General features: G+C 40.6%; 1 protein-coding gene across 3 annotated transcripts; it reads left to right on the top strand.

Moving 5' to 3' along the window:
- The first annotated feature begins 868 nt into the window (after positions 1-868).
- LOC148022527 (uncharacterized) lies at positions 869-4,109 on the top strand. 3 transcript variants are annotated; one of them, XM_087695476.1, is made up of 7 exons: positions 869-1,228; positions 1,334-1,373; positions 1,623-1,941; positions 2,198-2,363; positions 2,537-2,754; positions 2,957-3,288; positions 3,426-4,109. In XM_087695476.1, the coding sequence occupies exons 3-7, from the start codon at positions 1,638-1,640 to the stop codon at positions 3,786-3,788; spliced, it is 1,383 nt and encodes a 460-aa protein (XP_087551602.1). In that variant the 5' UTR covers positions 869-1,228; positions 1,334-1,373; positions 1,623-1,637; the 3' UTR covers positions 3,789-4,109. The 3 variants fall into 3 exon arrangements, with proteins under 3 accessions (XP_087551602.1, XP_087551603.1, XP_087551605.1); XM_087695477.1 differs by having other exon boundaries at positions 869-1,373; positions 1,623-1,940; positions 2,203-2,363; XM_087695479.1 differs by lacking the exons at positions 869-1,228; positions 1,334-1,373 and having other exon boundaries at positions 1,805-1,940; positions 2,096-2,363.
- Positions 4,110-13,788: the final 9,679 nt, after the last annotated feature.

Raw genomic sequence — 13,788 nt, 5'->3', positions numbered from 1 at the left:
TGCGAAGACGTCCGTGGTTGGCTAATGACACATCTGAGTTCATGTATCGAGGCCGCATTATGAAGCCATCGTGTGTAGTATGCAGAGAGCTATCTGCATCGTTCCCGCATCTCGGCCTGTGTCTGTCTAGTGCATGTGTAGCTGGATGAGGTCGTGTCCAATGATCCTGCCTATCTCTGTACGACGAAATGGGAGGAATAATGGTGGTAATCTATCTATCGCTGGCAAGCTGACGCGAGACTCTGAAGGGCTAATCTAGGGCTAATCTAGCATACTTGCGATGGGGGAGCCTCCAAAGACTGTATAAAGGCTAGGTGCTCCTGATCTGACGATAAGTACCACCTCTATTGGCTACAACTATATTGCTTGGAGCAGCCACCTCGGCTCGGATGCTGTCATGAGGTCCTACCGCTTTACAAGAGATCATCGTCGCAATGATGGATCCTCAACCATCATAAGCTCTCCTCGAACGGCTCCGGTACTGATCAAGGCTGATCCCCTTATGTGTGCTCCGCATACTTATAGTGTCAACATAACCAGGGTGTCGCACAGTGCCATGCCATAATCTAGTCCTCGGCCCTTGAAACTGAATACGTGCACACAAACACTGATGCCACCTCTCTCTATATGTGTACATGATGCTCCCATCCACAACCATACCAGCTATTTTGCGAGGCATATTCCCTATCTAGGCCCACCTAATCTTGGAAGCATTAGGGACAGTCGTACTACGTGATATACGCATGGACCACCCTAGCTGCTAGCTTCTAGGTGAGCTCGATCATTGATGTATGTGGATCCATATCTGCTAAATATCTAGAGTCAAATCTCCTATGATCTCGAAAGAGATATATGTGTGGTTGACACTAGCCCCAAATGATCGGTGCTATAACATAATCCAAGGTACCGTGTCATCGGGAGGGTCACTTGAAAGTTGAAATTTTGCAAGTTTATCACATGGATTCAATAACACGGATTTTAAAAATCCCCTTCTTGGATCTTTTTTACATCTAAATGGGTAGAATTACTCACAAATTACCAGCTCACAGTCGCCCGCGGTTCCTTTCTATGGAAAGTCCTCATCGTAATACTTTTCCAACCAACATAGCTGTGCAGGGAGGAGTGGAGAAATCAGAGCGTGCAGGGATCGAGGGTGCCCCCGCAAGGAGGAGTGGAAGCCCGAGATCACGTACTCTACGGCAATATTTGCAAGTTCATAAATTAACAGGTTAATTTGAATTTAATCCATGTCAATGGATCCTGTACTGTCTGTGATAGTCCACACAGGCTCATTGTGACCAAGTCCACCAGTGCGCTGCAACCTTTATCGCAGATGCTGCAGCCCATGAACAGCCGATCGCAGGGTCCACCTAGTAAGTAACGAGAATTAGCATGCCGTACTTGCAACCTGCAATGATTAATAAGCATAAAGCAGGGATTAATATAGCATAAGGATTGAATATATAAGGTGAACAATGAATATAATTGCTTTCAGATAATCTAGGACACTTGTCTGTGGTTTGTCAGCTACAGTCTGATGTGCTTCTAATTCGGAGCCTGCTGTTATGATAAGAATTGACTCGTCGATGCCTTGCTGATCAACATTATCCAATTCATGGCAGATATATAATAACAGTATGGGGTCTCAGAAAGCTGTTGTATCCGGCGTGATCGTGGCTCAGAACGTTGATATCGTCGCGAGTGACTGGAACAACCGGATTAGAGACGCTGTAATCAAGATTTCATCCAAAATCCCGGAAGTGGGTGGTGTTGTCAGCGTCCTCATCGGCTTCTTCTGGCCACAAGACAAGATCGACATTTTCCAGGCCCTCAAGGAGGACATCACGAAGCTTGTGAAGAAAGAGATTCTTGAGTACGAACTGAACCTGCATCAGTCTGAGATCAACGCCCTAAAAGTTCTCATTACGAGATACCAGGCGGTAATTATGCAGCAGCTTCGACTTAATATATTTTTATGATCCTGCGGCCAGCAATCGTCCTTTGTTGATTATGACTCAGGCACAAGCCGCTTAAAGTACAAAGTGGCGTTAATTACTTTCCGGTTCTTATAATAATCATGTACTTCATGGCGCAGGCTAGCTAGCTAATAAGAACTCATAATCAGAACTTAGAAGGGTAATTTCCTAAGCAACTGGGCTCAATGTTCTAATGTACTGCTGCAATATTCTGCCGCCGGCTCAGGCTCATGAGAAGGGTAACTTTCTGAGCAACTGGATCACTGAGGCTGACAGATTGAGTGTCATCTTTCAACAGTCGAATAACAACATCCACCTCATCCCTCTCGTTATCACCCTGGCTCTGTTTCATCTCACGGGCCTGCGGGAGAGACTGGACTTTGGCAAGTGAGTTGGGACTTCGACAAGTTTTTGAAACAACCATGGATGAACAAATGACCCCTAGCTGATAACATTCCTAAAAGATTCTTTTTTAAGGCTGTGATTGTAACTACAGTTTCATTCCCTGATGCTCTAGTTGACAATACACATAAATGGACATATTCACGATGTGGCTGCAGGGAACTCTACGAGGAGGACAATACAAAACAGTGGAAGGAGGATCTTGAGGACATGTACAAGACATACATTGTGGATTTTCTCCCAGATATCTTCCAAAAGTGGAAAGTGTGGAGGGCAGAACAGGTGGAGATTGAAGCGTGGACCGAATCCCATCCAATGGCTATTCCCCCCTTCTTTCGGATGGAGTCGCATGCGACGGTTGTGGATACTATCACAGGTACCAATGCATCCCAATTAGATGAAAGTTGGATTCAATCATTGGACAACTTGATACAATTGCATGCATACCTAGGATCGTTCAGCAGCAGGTGACAAATCTTGCTTCGGGGCATCCGTGAATCCTTTCGAAGTTAGTCTGTTTTGATCGAGGCAGATATTATTGTAATTAACCATATTGCATGGCGAAACGTATGGGATAGGTGAGAGGAAGCATTTCTCCGTGGATTTGACAGACTCGAAGACAATTTTTGCGACAATTTGCGATGACAATAAGACTCGCATGTGCAACGACGCCACTGCAGACATGGCCGGTTGCATATCAACCACGTTCGAGTTTCTGAAGCTCTTACCTGACAACAACAAGAATTTCCCCAAGTACGACAAGGCGGTGTTTGGTCGGATGTTCAAAGGTCCATATTCACAAGATCTGCTCGGGACGGATCTAAATTTTGGGCTGGGCGACCCTGTTCCAACTTTCAGAACGCACCCAGATCATAATGACTACTCACCCGACTCGGGCCCAATCACCAAGGTACATATAACAGATCAGGAGCTCATGGTTGGAACAATATATAGCTACCAGCTAGCTTAGTCTTGAGATGCCAGCTGTGACTGATGTCATCGGTTGCACATCGCGTGATCAATGTCTTCGTGATTGTACTGCTGCAGGTGATCATCAGAGAGTGGAACACGATTGATGCCATGCAATTTGTTTATGTGAACCGTGGAGGGAATCTCGCTGGTAATGCTCAAGGGGGACTAGCACACGACATTGATGTGACAGGCAAGCCCATAAATGGACTTCGCATGGGGTTCTCTAATGGAGTGCTCACTTATGTCCAAATCCTTTACTACGATGGTACCTCGTCGTCTTCCTACGGAAACCGCAGTGGTTGGCAATGTGGCGAAGTATCTGCAAAAGGCCCCCCTGCTTATAGCGTCAGCTCATGGAGCTATAAGGTAGATAATGGCCCTTCAAGCTCGTATGGCCCGAGTGTAATCCAGTTGGAATACGCAGCACAAGTGGAATGATCAGTTGCAGCAGTCTTTGGAAAACCCTAAGCTCATACATAAACTAGATTCTGTTTATCTTTTATTTGAAATGGCATATTCACAGTCCCTAGCCTTTCTTGGTGAAGTCTACAGCTACCAAGAAGGGTTTTCCCTCATAATCGTATATACCTTTGTTTTTTCTCTGGATCCATTTACAGGGATCTTCTATCTTTCCTTGTGGAGTCTACTACCAACCACCAAGGCCCTTCTCTCGCATCATAATGTACCTTTGTTTCTTCTCTAGATCCATTTAGATGCATCTCCATCCATGGTCTTAATCAAGTCTCATTGTTTAGGTTTTATCTTCTTCCCACCTTGTCTCTTTATGGTTCATGCCCCACCCATCTTTATGCTTCCACATATGTTAATGCATTTTAGAGTGTATTTTGTAGTTGCTTTAAAAGAAAATTGAAACATGTATCAATATTTTAAAAAATGATTTAAATGGGAAATACTTATTGTGGGTTTTCAAACTAGGGAGCTTAGCCTTTGACTTTTTACAATTAATTGTTGCACTCTTCATTCAGCTATCTTCTAAAAAGTTCCAGTATTTTTAAAGGCCGATTTTACACCATACGATGTTTGAGCATTATTGCCTTGGCATAGTTTTAGAAGTGCTTCTTGGTCAGTAAAAAGGGAACTTATAGAACACTTATCTTGACAATCTATGCATTCAAGGTTGCATGTCAACCAAGGAAGCTGTAGCATCCTTTGCCTCCAACTCTTCAAAACCTCTAGTCGATCTCCAAGACTCTTCAATACGATCATTTGTAGTGTCATCCTTGTTCGCAATTATCTGTATCACAAGGCCCCTTAAAACTAGGTAAAGGACTTACCATTTCACTATTGTACATCATTTCAATTTTTTCTAAATCCCCAAACACTTAATAGAAAGAAATTGTTTGAGACTGCAAGGGTCGTCCTCCATAGGCCTTTCCAAGACAAAATCTTTGCTCTAGCTAAGGCATGAAGGAGGATATGGAAGAAAAAATTCACTCCAAATGTGATGTTGTCTCTACTTCAATGAAGCATCTAGGAAACTGACCACTACATATCCCTATCTTACTTGCTTTGTCATTAGGCCATAGTGCTTTAAATAGGATCAACCATAAAAGGCAAACCACTTTTGTCAGACACTTGACTTGAGATCAATCTATGGTCCAATAAGGACACATCTTACCAGTGCAATCTGAGACAATGACAGCCAAAATGTACAGTGAAAGAATGGTTCTTTTTCATGATTCTGATTCCACTTTTATAAGTAGATACAAAAAGTTAAGGGCCAAATCAACTACCTAGTAAACCAATAGCCACCAAACAGTTTCCAGTAAACATGGCACCCCTTTTACACCATAATAGAGATGGTTCCTATGCTACTAAGTTTCCTTATATCAGAAATATGATATATATATAACACTTCCCTTTTGGGTAGTTTCAATTGACCAAAAGTATGATGCCTTCTATACTACATCCTACTACTCTTATAATCAAAGTACTAATCCTACTATGTCTACTTGGTCTTACAACTTGGATGCTATTCCAAGAAAGCATTGAGCTTAACATCTGGGCTACTAAGCTACTATTCAAAAGTTTCTTTGCACAAGATTATGAGAAAATCAAGGACATTTTGTTACTACTATATGGGAGGTGTAAAATTCCAATTAGAATCATGGTTGTGATAATATTAGCTAGTTTAGTACCTCTAGTTGCTTCAATTGAATTTTATTGTTTTCTCTTCTTGAAGAAATATCAAATTGCATACCCAATCTTGCCACACATGCAGCACTTCATCTCTATTCGATGGTCCAACTCCACATATCAAACTTGTTCCAATTGTTGCAAGAAGATATGCCTATGAATTTTGATGAAGATGCATTTATCATATATATATAGCTAGATTTCTATAGTTCTCATCATTTGCAAGCATTATTTCCTCCTCATGGATATAGTATTATACCTTCTTCAAAGTAACGTTTGGAGTATTTTTTGAGTGATAACTAGATTACCATAGATTGGTAAAAGACTCTCTAACAGAACTACAAAAGTAGATACTTCTTAAAAATTAGTCTCTCATTGACCAAAGGATTTAAGAAGTAATACTCTTAATTTGATTTGAGAAATTTGAGAATTTATTCCATAGTCCATGTAAGACTAAAGAATTCAATCAGTACTCCCTTTCCTCCAAAAGTTTGTTCTAAAATGTCCCAAGCTTCCTCATATGCATCACAATGATCAAAATGGTGAATGTGGTCATCATACTCCACATTGATCACTAGGCGTCACTAGTGCATTCTCATCCTTGTTTCCATATGTCTTTTTCTATGCTCTTGGGACAATTTTTCCTTTCCATTCACTATATTCCACTGCCCCTTCTTCATAAGTAGAAAATTTACATTCATAGACCATGTGTGTGGTAGTTGACATCGATGAACGATACATGATGATTCTTTTGTTACTCTATGTTGATCTTCTCATAAAATGCACATTTGAAATATGAAGGTCTAGTCAGTAGGAAAACCCATGGTTGTAGTGAAAAGATCTAGGATAACTGGAAAAGTCCGCTATTTGTGAGGATATTGAAGATTAGAAGAAGATGATGACTATCTCATCCAAGTTTATGAGTATGAGAAACCCCATGATACCTTTTTGGTAGACATTTTAGTGAGAAAGAAAACCATCTCCATTTTTAAAAGATTGAGCCTGTTCCAAATGGATTTTTTCCTCTTGTTGATAAACCTTTTCATCTTCGAATTTGATGTGTTCTTTATCTTTGGATATTATGGTGTGTCCTTTTTGAACCACTTCACTTGATTATTTTGCAATGCTTATGAAGACAAGCATAATGATCAAAACAAAAAAGGTTTGAGATATGCTTGAGATTAATCTTCACAATGTAAATCTTTCTCCAAACATGGCTATGGTTGTTTGTGTTGGGCAATGGACAATGCATTGGATGCTAGATGGATGGTCATGATGTATTAATGAATAGTCATATATCAATGTTCATGTCTTTTAGGATTGGCTAATGTGTAATATGTCTTTAATCACAATGTACTCTCTTGTACTCATTCCACTATAATACATTAGGCATATACTAACATTTTTAGCAATGTAATTGGTATATTTAAAAAATCCCCCCATTCATCACTAAAAGCTCTAGCATTGCCACAATAAATAGTCACTATTAGCATTGGTATAGAGCAACATTGTTGAGAGATTAGGCATGCTTATCCCGAACCGTCAGGATTCTGGCAAGAAGGGCTTGCAAAAGGAAAGAAAGAGAATCCACAAAAGAAGAAGACAATAATAATTGAAATGATTGGACAAAAGGGAATAGTCAATACCCCAACTACAATATGTATTTATCGTATTCGAACCTTGGCTCCTATTTAGTATAGCATATAGAATCACTTTCAAACAATAAATGCGAGATAGCAGCCCAAAGAAAATCCAATTTGATTTAGCCCAAAAGATTTGTAGTCTGCTACACATCAATCTAAGCAAAAAACATATAATTCTAACCAAAATAAGGCTTTGGACATGAATAATCAAATCAATATCAAAGCTATCGATGATGCAGATCTAGAGCATGGCTATGGTGGCTTGTAGGCATAGACTGAACTGATGATGACAATGACCAAGGACTAAAGACCAACTGTTACACAAGTGAATTAGGTTCTAAGATGGAAGCTTGGACTCATAAATACATTCTTGTGTAAAGAGACAATGACACAGATACTTGACAGAAAGAGACAAGTACTATTGCATTATCATATTGTGTGTAAGTGATAGTCAAGTACATCATTTTATAGAGTAGCTTGGTAGGACTTTACATCCACTGTGCATATGGGATTATGTCTCTCTTCCAAGAATAAACTGCATCTTCCTAGCATAGTTGTTCCATACAAAGGGGCATACACACGGTGTGATTGATAGATTCTCAACACCCCTCCTCAATCACATCTGTGAAAAGCACTAAGTGTACATAGGCTGTCATGAGTAGAATCTTGCTAAGTGTGGGCATGCCACAAATAGGTGAAGCATCCAGAGGCTGTCGTAGAAAAGGCTAAGTGTGGGTAGCGCCCAAACATGGCAAACATCCAGGGGTTGTTACAAGGGCTCATTAAGTGTGTAGAGGTTGTTATGCATAGGCTACATGAGGAGTTTACAAAGCTTATGAATTGAACATTAAGGTAGTTACAATGCTTTTTAAAACAAAAAATGAGGGACAAGGACCAATAGGCCCTTTTGGTCTTTTTCAGCATAAAAATTCTCTTTGTTAGCATGGAAAATCTTCTTGTCTTTCATCTTTGGTTCTTCTTCTTCAGCTTTGAATGATGTGATCTTTTGGTCTTCATATCTAATCTTCTTCTCTTCTTCATGGTCTTTTTGGTCTTCTTCTTTATGGTGTGACTTTGCTTGTACTGATCTTCATGTTCATGTCTATATCCCCCTCAAGCAAAGACATCATCATCTTTGAGTTTTGCATGATGACCGAAGCAGCTGGAGTGTCTTCAAAATTTTCAAATGGAAACATGGATGGGACTTGAATGCTCACAACTCCATTTGTCCCTGCATCAATGGAGTTGCAGAGATGACATAAACATGCATAGCAGCCCTTTGTTTGAGGTAAAAGAACATGATTTAACTTGGGCAAGCCATTCTCCTCTGCAAATTTTTGGCTTGATAAGCATTTCTCAACTTTGATATCTCTCTTCATTTCTTCTAATTTCTTTTCTTTGCTTGCAATATCCTCCACTAAAATCACTTTTTCCATGTCCTTCACTCCAGCAATGTGTAGACATTCATTGTCTTCTTTCTCTTTGCCTTTAAACAACAACCTTTGCTCATGAGGCTACAACCCAATTTCTTGAGCCAACAACCACTTCAAGTCACCGAAGGTTGCTTGAGTTGGAATGGTGATTTCATGCTGATAAGCCCTATGCATCTCCTTCACTTTTATCGGAGGACCTATTATAAGATCCAAGATGCACGCTCAACTTTCTTATATACTTAAAATATATATGGTAAATATTATGTTGGCTCAGAGAAAGAACATATGAGAGAAAAGAAAGATGTAGAGAGAGAGAGAGAGAGAGATAGAGAAATTCACAACACACTAGGGGCTGGAAGATGGGCCACTCCCCCTCCCCCCCCCCCCGTGGAGTTATATTATTAACAATGAGCAAGCTCCTCCATTACACATAAACCAGTTCTTACTTGTAGATCTTGGAAACAAGATCACAGTTCGTTGCATGGTATAAATCCAGCTAACATTTGTACAACTTGGAATTTGGCACCTTTTGATCCTTCTTGAGTCTCCTTCTCTCCTACACAATATGTGTAGGGATCTCCTCTTCGCGCTTGATTTTCAATAGAGCTTCCACAGCACTTGCACCTTCTCTTCTCCTCTTGGAACTTGATTTCAGCAGAGCTTCTGCAGCACTTGCACCTTAAGGTCTCTTCTCCTCTTGGAACTTGATCTCAGCAGAGCTTTTGCAGCACTTGATTTCAGTAGAGCTTCTGTAGCACTTGCACATTCTCTTCTCCTCTTGGATGCATGCCAAGTGATGCTTCCTTCACCTCCCTCATACCCAAGGAGAGTTTCCTCTTTTATAGAATTTCAAAAGCTTCTCTTCTTGGAGAGAGACTTGAGTTGATCTTCATGCAAGATGTGGTTGTTCCAAGACCTACTCTGCAGTACCAATTTCGAGATATCTTTCTGTGTTTTTTGGCTGAAAAAATGTCCAACACAAAATTTGTAGATCTCGAACCCTCGCGGGTCGTTTTTAGAGATCGTCTTTCTATCACCATATAGTTTAAAAATGGATTCACGACGTCTTTTTTTAATTTTAAAAACTAAATTTTAAACTGTACTCTTAACTTGTGGTCCGTGCAACCACCTAAAGGAGAGTTCGTAAAATTTCCTTTAGGCCTCAATCTTAGGATTGAGTTCCACACAAAAGCTTGTGTCATTTTAGACCTTAGAAAGAGAAAATCACTTCTCTCCTCATTTCCAGAGGATCACGTCTCTCATCTTTCTTAGTGAGAGAATTCCCTCTCTCGTCTTTCTTAATAAAAGAAAATACCTTAAACCTTGACTTGTAAGGCAGAGGATGACCCCAAATGAATGCAATGCTCATTACACACAAGTTAACATTCCCAGGCATCCCTAGATGTACACATAAATATATATACACAATGCTAATACAGTTCCTCTTCTTAGAACTCAATCCATCTTCATTTATGTGTAACTCCTTGGTTATTGTGTACACTCTTACACTTGGCATACACTTCCTTCCCCCTTCATAACTTGTACTACATGTATCAAATATCCACGTCACAGTGCTCTAATCACCCCATAAAGTGATGCATAGAAATACTAGCCTTTAAATGGTCTCATGGCCATGCTAGATCATCATCAACACTTAAAGAAAAGTGACTCATTAATTTATTGACATAAATTTAGTAAATAGAGAATGCGTAATACGCAATCAATTCAGTGACATCCCTCTGTCTTCTAAATAGTTGACCTCAACTGTAGAGGGGATACATAGTCCTTAAGAAGATCTAGAAAGCCTTCTAGTTCTCTCTCAGTCATAGACTGAGCATCCAATGGGGGATAATTCTTAAACTTAACTAGATACTTCCATAATACCTTACCTGACCGTAGAGTATGGTCATGATGGTGTAAAATTCTTTTAGGCACAAGGAACTCTTCTGTTTCTTCTATGTCGGGTAAATCTTCCTTGATTGGTTCCATTAGAGGTTCTTCAATATAGGGACATAGCAAATTTATATGGAAAGCATTATGAATATTCCAATGACTTGGCCCTTTTGACCTTTCTGCTTCTTCAAATGAGCCTTCTCAAACTTAAGAAGAACATATTGTCCCAACTTGAGATCTAACTTGTCAAGATTATGGGAGAGAAGGAAGGAGTCTCGCTTGAAGCTTTCTTGCTTGCACAATGGGGGAAGACACACAAGGGTGGAGGCTGAAAACAGTTTTCCTCTTCTTAGTTGTGTAAGCCAAAAGAACTCTAGTACAAAGAAATAGAAGAACCCTATATATGGGTCTCAAACCAAACTCAACTAACTAAGGTGGCATACTAACTGAGCCACGAACTAGAGTAGATAAGGATAGCTATCGTGTAGCTATTATTCATGGGCGGTGTACCAACCGCGTTTGCAACTGACAAGTCGGTGACATAAATACACAACGGTCACCCTGGCGTATCACGAGTGGAGCTCGATATCTCAACACTCCCCCTCGAGCTCAATCCCAATTCCTGCACACCAAGCAGGTCTCTGAACTTGCGCAACTTCTCTGCGCCCAATGCCTTCGTGAATATGTCAGCTACCTGATCCTCTGTGCTGACATAAACTAGATCAATAAGACCTAGTAAAACCCTCTCTCGCACATAGTGATAATGCACCTCAATGTGCTTTGTTCTAGCATGATAGACTGGGTTATTTGCCAAGTGTATACTACTCATGTTGTCACAATGAATGACAACTGGTCCATCTGTAGGCTGATGCATATCATAAAGTAGCTTATGCAACCAAGCTACCTCACATGCAGCCATTGCTGCACCCCTGTACTCAGCCTTTGTGCTCGACAAGGCAACTGTAGGCTGTTTCTTGCTGCTCCAAGTGACTGCAGCACTCCCAAAAGAGAACACATATCCACTGGTAGATCGTCTATCAGAAATACTACCAGCCCAATCAGCATCAGTGTATCCATACAACTGTATATGAACCCCAGTCTCATAAAATAGTCCATACTGCAATGTGGACTTCACATACCTGAGTATGCGTCTAGCCGCATCCAAATGTGGTTTCCTTGGAGCCTGCATAAACTGACTTACCAATCCAACAGCATAGCTCAAATCTGGCCTGGTAATAGTCATATAAATCAAACTTCCTACTATGCGTCTGTACATAGTAGGGTCTTCTAGAAGCTCACCTGCATCTGTACTCAGCTTCACATTCTGCTCCAAAGGAACTGAAATAGGCTTACAGCCTGTCATCCCATATTTGGACAGCATGTCCAATCCATACTGCCTCTGCAAGAGCTGTATCCCACTTGGTGATCTAATCACCTCAATGCCCAAGAAATAACGCAGCTCTCCCAAATCCTTCATCTCAAACTTCTGCTTCAATAGCATTTTCACATGAAGGATATCTTCATCACTGTCACCTGTCATAATCAAATCATCAACATAAATGACAAGTAGCATAATACCTTTCTCTGTTTTTCCCACATAAAGTGAGAAATCTGCCTTGGAAATCTAAAAGCCAATAGTGACAAGATACTGTCCTATCTTGTCAGACCATACTCTAGGTGCTTGCTTCAAGCCATACAAGGCTTTCTTCAACCTGCAAACAAACTCAGGATGAACAGCATGCACATAGCCTGGTGGCTGCTCCATATAGACCTCTTCTTGCAAATCACCATGCAAGAAGGCATTCTTTACATCCATCTGATGTAAAGACCATCCCTTTGATGCAGCCATAGCAATGACCACTCTTACGGTTGCCATCCTTGCAACCGGACTGAATGTTTCTTCATAGTCAATACCATATGTTTGTGCATACCCCTTGACTACTAATCTTGCCTTGTATCTGTTCACAGAACCATCTGCATTGTGCTTCACCTTATAAACCCACTTACAGCCAATTGCATTCTTACCTTTAGGCAAAGGTACCAATTCCCATGTAGCATTTGCTTCCAAGGCATCCATTTCTTCATCCATGGCTTTCTCCCATTTTTCTTTTCCCATGGCTTCCTCAAAAGAAGTGGGTTCTGGTTCCTGTATCACTTTGACCATATATGCATAGTGAATGGCTGTAAATCCATCATATTTCAACCTATCCACAGGATACCTAGCTCTCGTAGACCTGCGCAAAGTAGGTTCACTCCCAGGTGCTCTCAAAACATCCCTGGTCTTCCTTACTCCAGGTGTAACAATAGAAGGAATACCCAACTCATCATCAATACTCTGTTCTGAGCCACTGGATTCACCATCCACATAAGAGTGACCTACATTCACATCAAACATGGGCTGATCAACCTTCTCTTTTCCTTTTCGTGATACATGCATACCACTATCTGCATTACTTTGAGAAGATTCTCCTGATATCAATCTGCCTGTCCATGGCGAAGAATGTGAACCACTGCTAGAGGACGCTCCAGGTCCACTAATATTTTGTGACTGCTGCTGTGAATTCTGCGCAACATTACCATTTTGTGCATCTACATCATCAATCACATTTACTGGTTTATACCAGCTACTCATCTCATCAAAAACAACATCTCTGCTCACTGTAAACTTATGAGTAGAAGGGTTATAGCATCTATACCCTTTTTGCTGCAGAGAGTAACCAATAAAGATGCACTTCTCAGCTTTTGGATCCAACTTGGATCTCAACTCATCTGGCACATGTACATAGGCAATGCAACCAAAAATTTTCAAATGAGAAATATCTGGTTTCCTACCAGTATACCTCTCCTCTGGAGTCATTCCATGTATTGCTGCAGTGGGAGTCCTGTTCATTATGTAGACTGCTGTAGCAACTACTTCAGCCCAATAAAAATCTGGCAAGTCTTTTTCATTGAGCATGGCACGAGATACCTCTCCAATATGCCTGTTTTTCCTTTCTGCAATTCCATTTTGTTGTGGAGTATGACTGCATGAATATTGCTGCTTTATGCCATGCTCCTGCAGGAACCTTGCAAACTCATTTGAGAGGTACTCTCCCCCTCCATCTGACCTTAGGCATTTTATCTGCAGGCCTGTTTCTTTTTCAACCATCGCTTTAAGAGTTTTGAAATGCCCAAAAACTTCACTTTTCTTTTTCATAAAATACACCCAAACTTTTCTGCTATAATCATCAATAAAACTGACAAAATAATGACAGCCTCCAAGAGATGCAGCTTTAGTTGTCCACACATCAAAGTGGATTAATTCCAATGGCT

The sequence above is a fragment of the Lygodium microphyllum genome, chromosome 16 (genome assembly GCF_053477565.2).
Source record: "Lygodium microphyllum isolate KBCC chromosome 16, Lygodium_microphyllum_v1.1.10, whole genome shotgun sequence".
Lineage (NCBI taxonomy): Eukaryota > Viridiplantae > Streptophyta > Polypodiopsida > Schizaeales > Lygodiaceae > Lygodium > Lygodium microphyllum.
This window is presented reverse-complemented; position numbering and strand designations above follow the sequence as displayed.

What these genes read in the sequence shown, in the direction of transcription:
- LOC148022527 (XM_087695476.1), top strand. Translation starts at nt 1,638, where the DNA reads ATGGGGTCTCAGAAAGCTGTTGTATCCGGCGTGATCGTGGCTCAGAAC. An exon ending in GAGAGACTGGACTTTGGCAA is followed by an intron (nt 2,364 to 2,536) that starts GTGAGTTGGGAC and finishes ATGTGGCTGCAG; the next exon opens with GGAACTCTACGAGGAGGACA. An exon ending in GGTTGTGGATACTATCACAG is followed by an intron (nt 2,755 to 2,956) that starts GTACCAATGCAT and finishes CGTATGGGATAG; the next exon opens with GTGAGAGGAAGCATTTCTCC.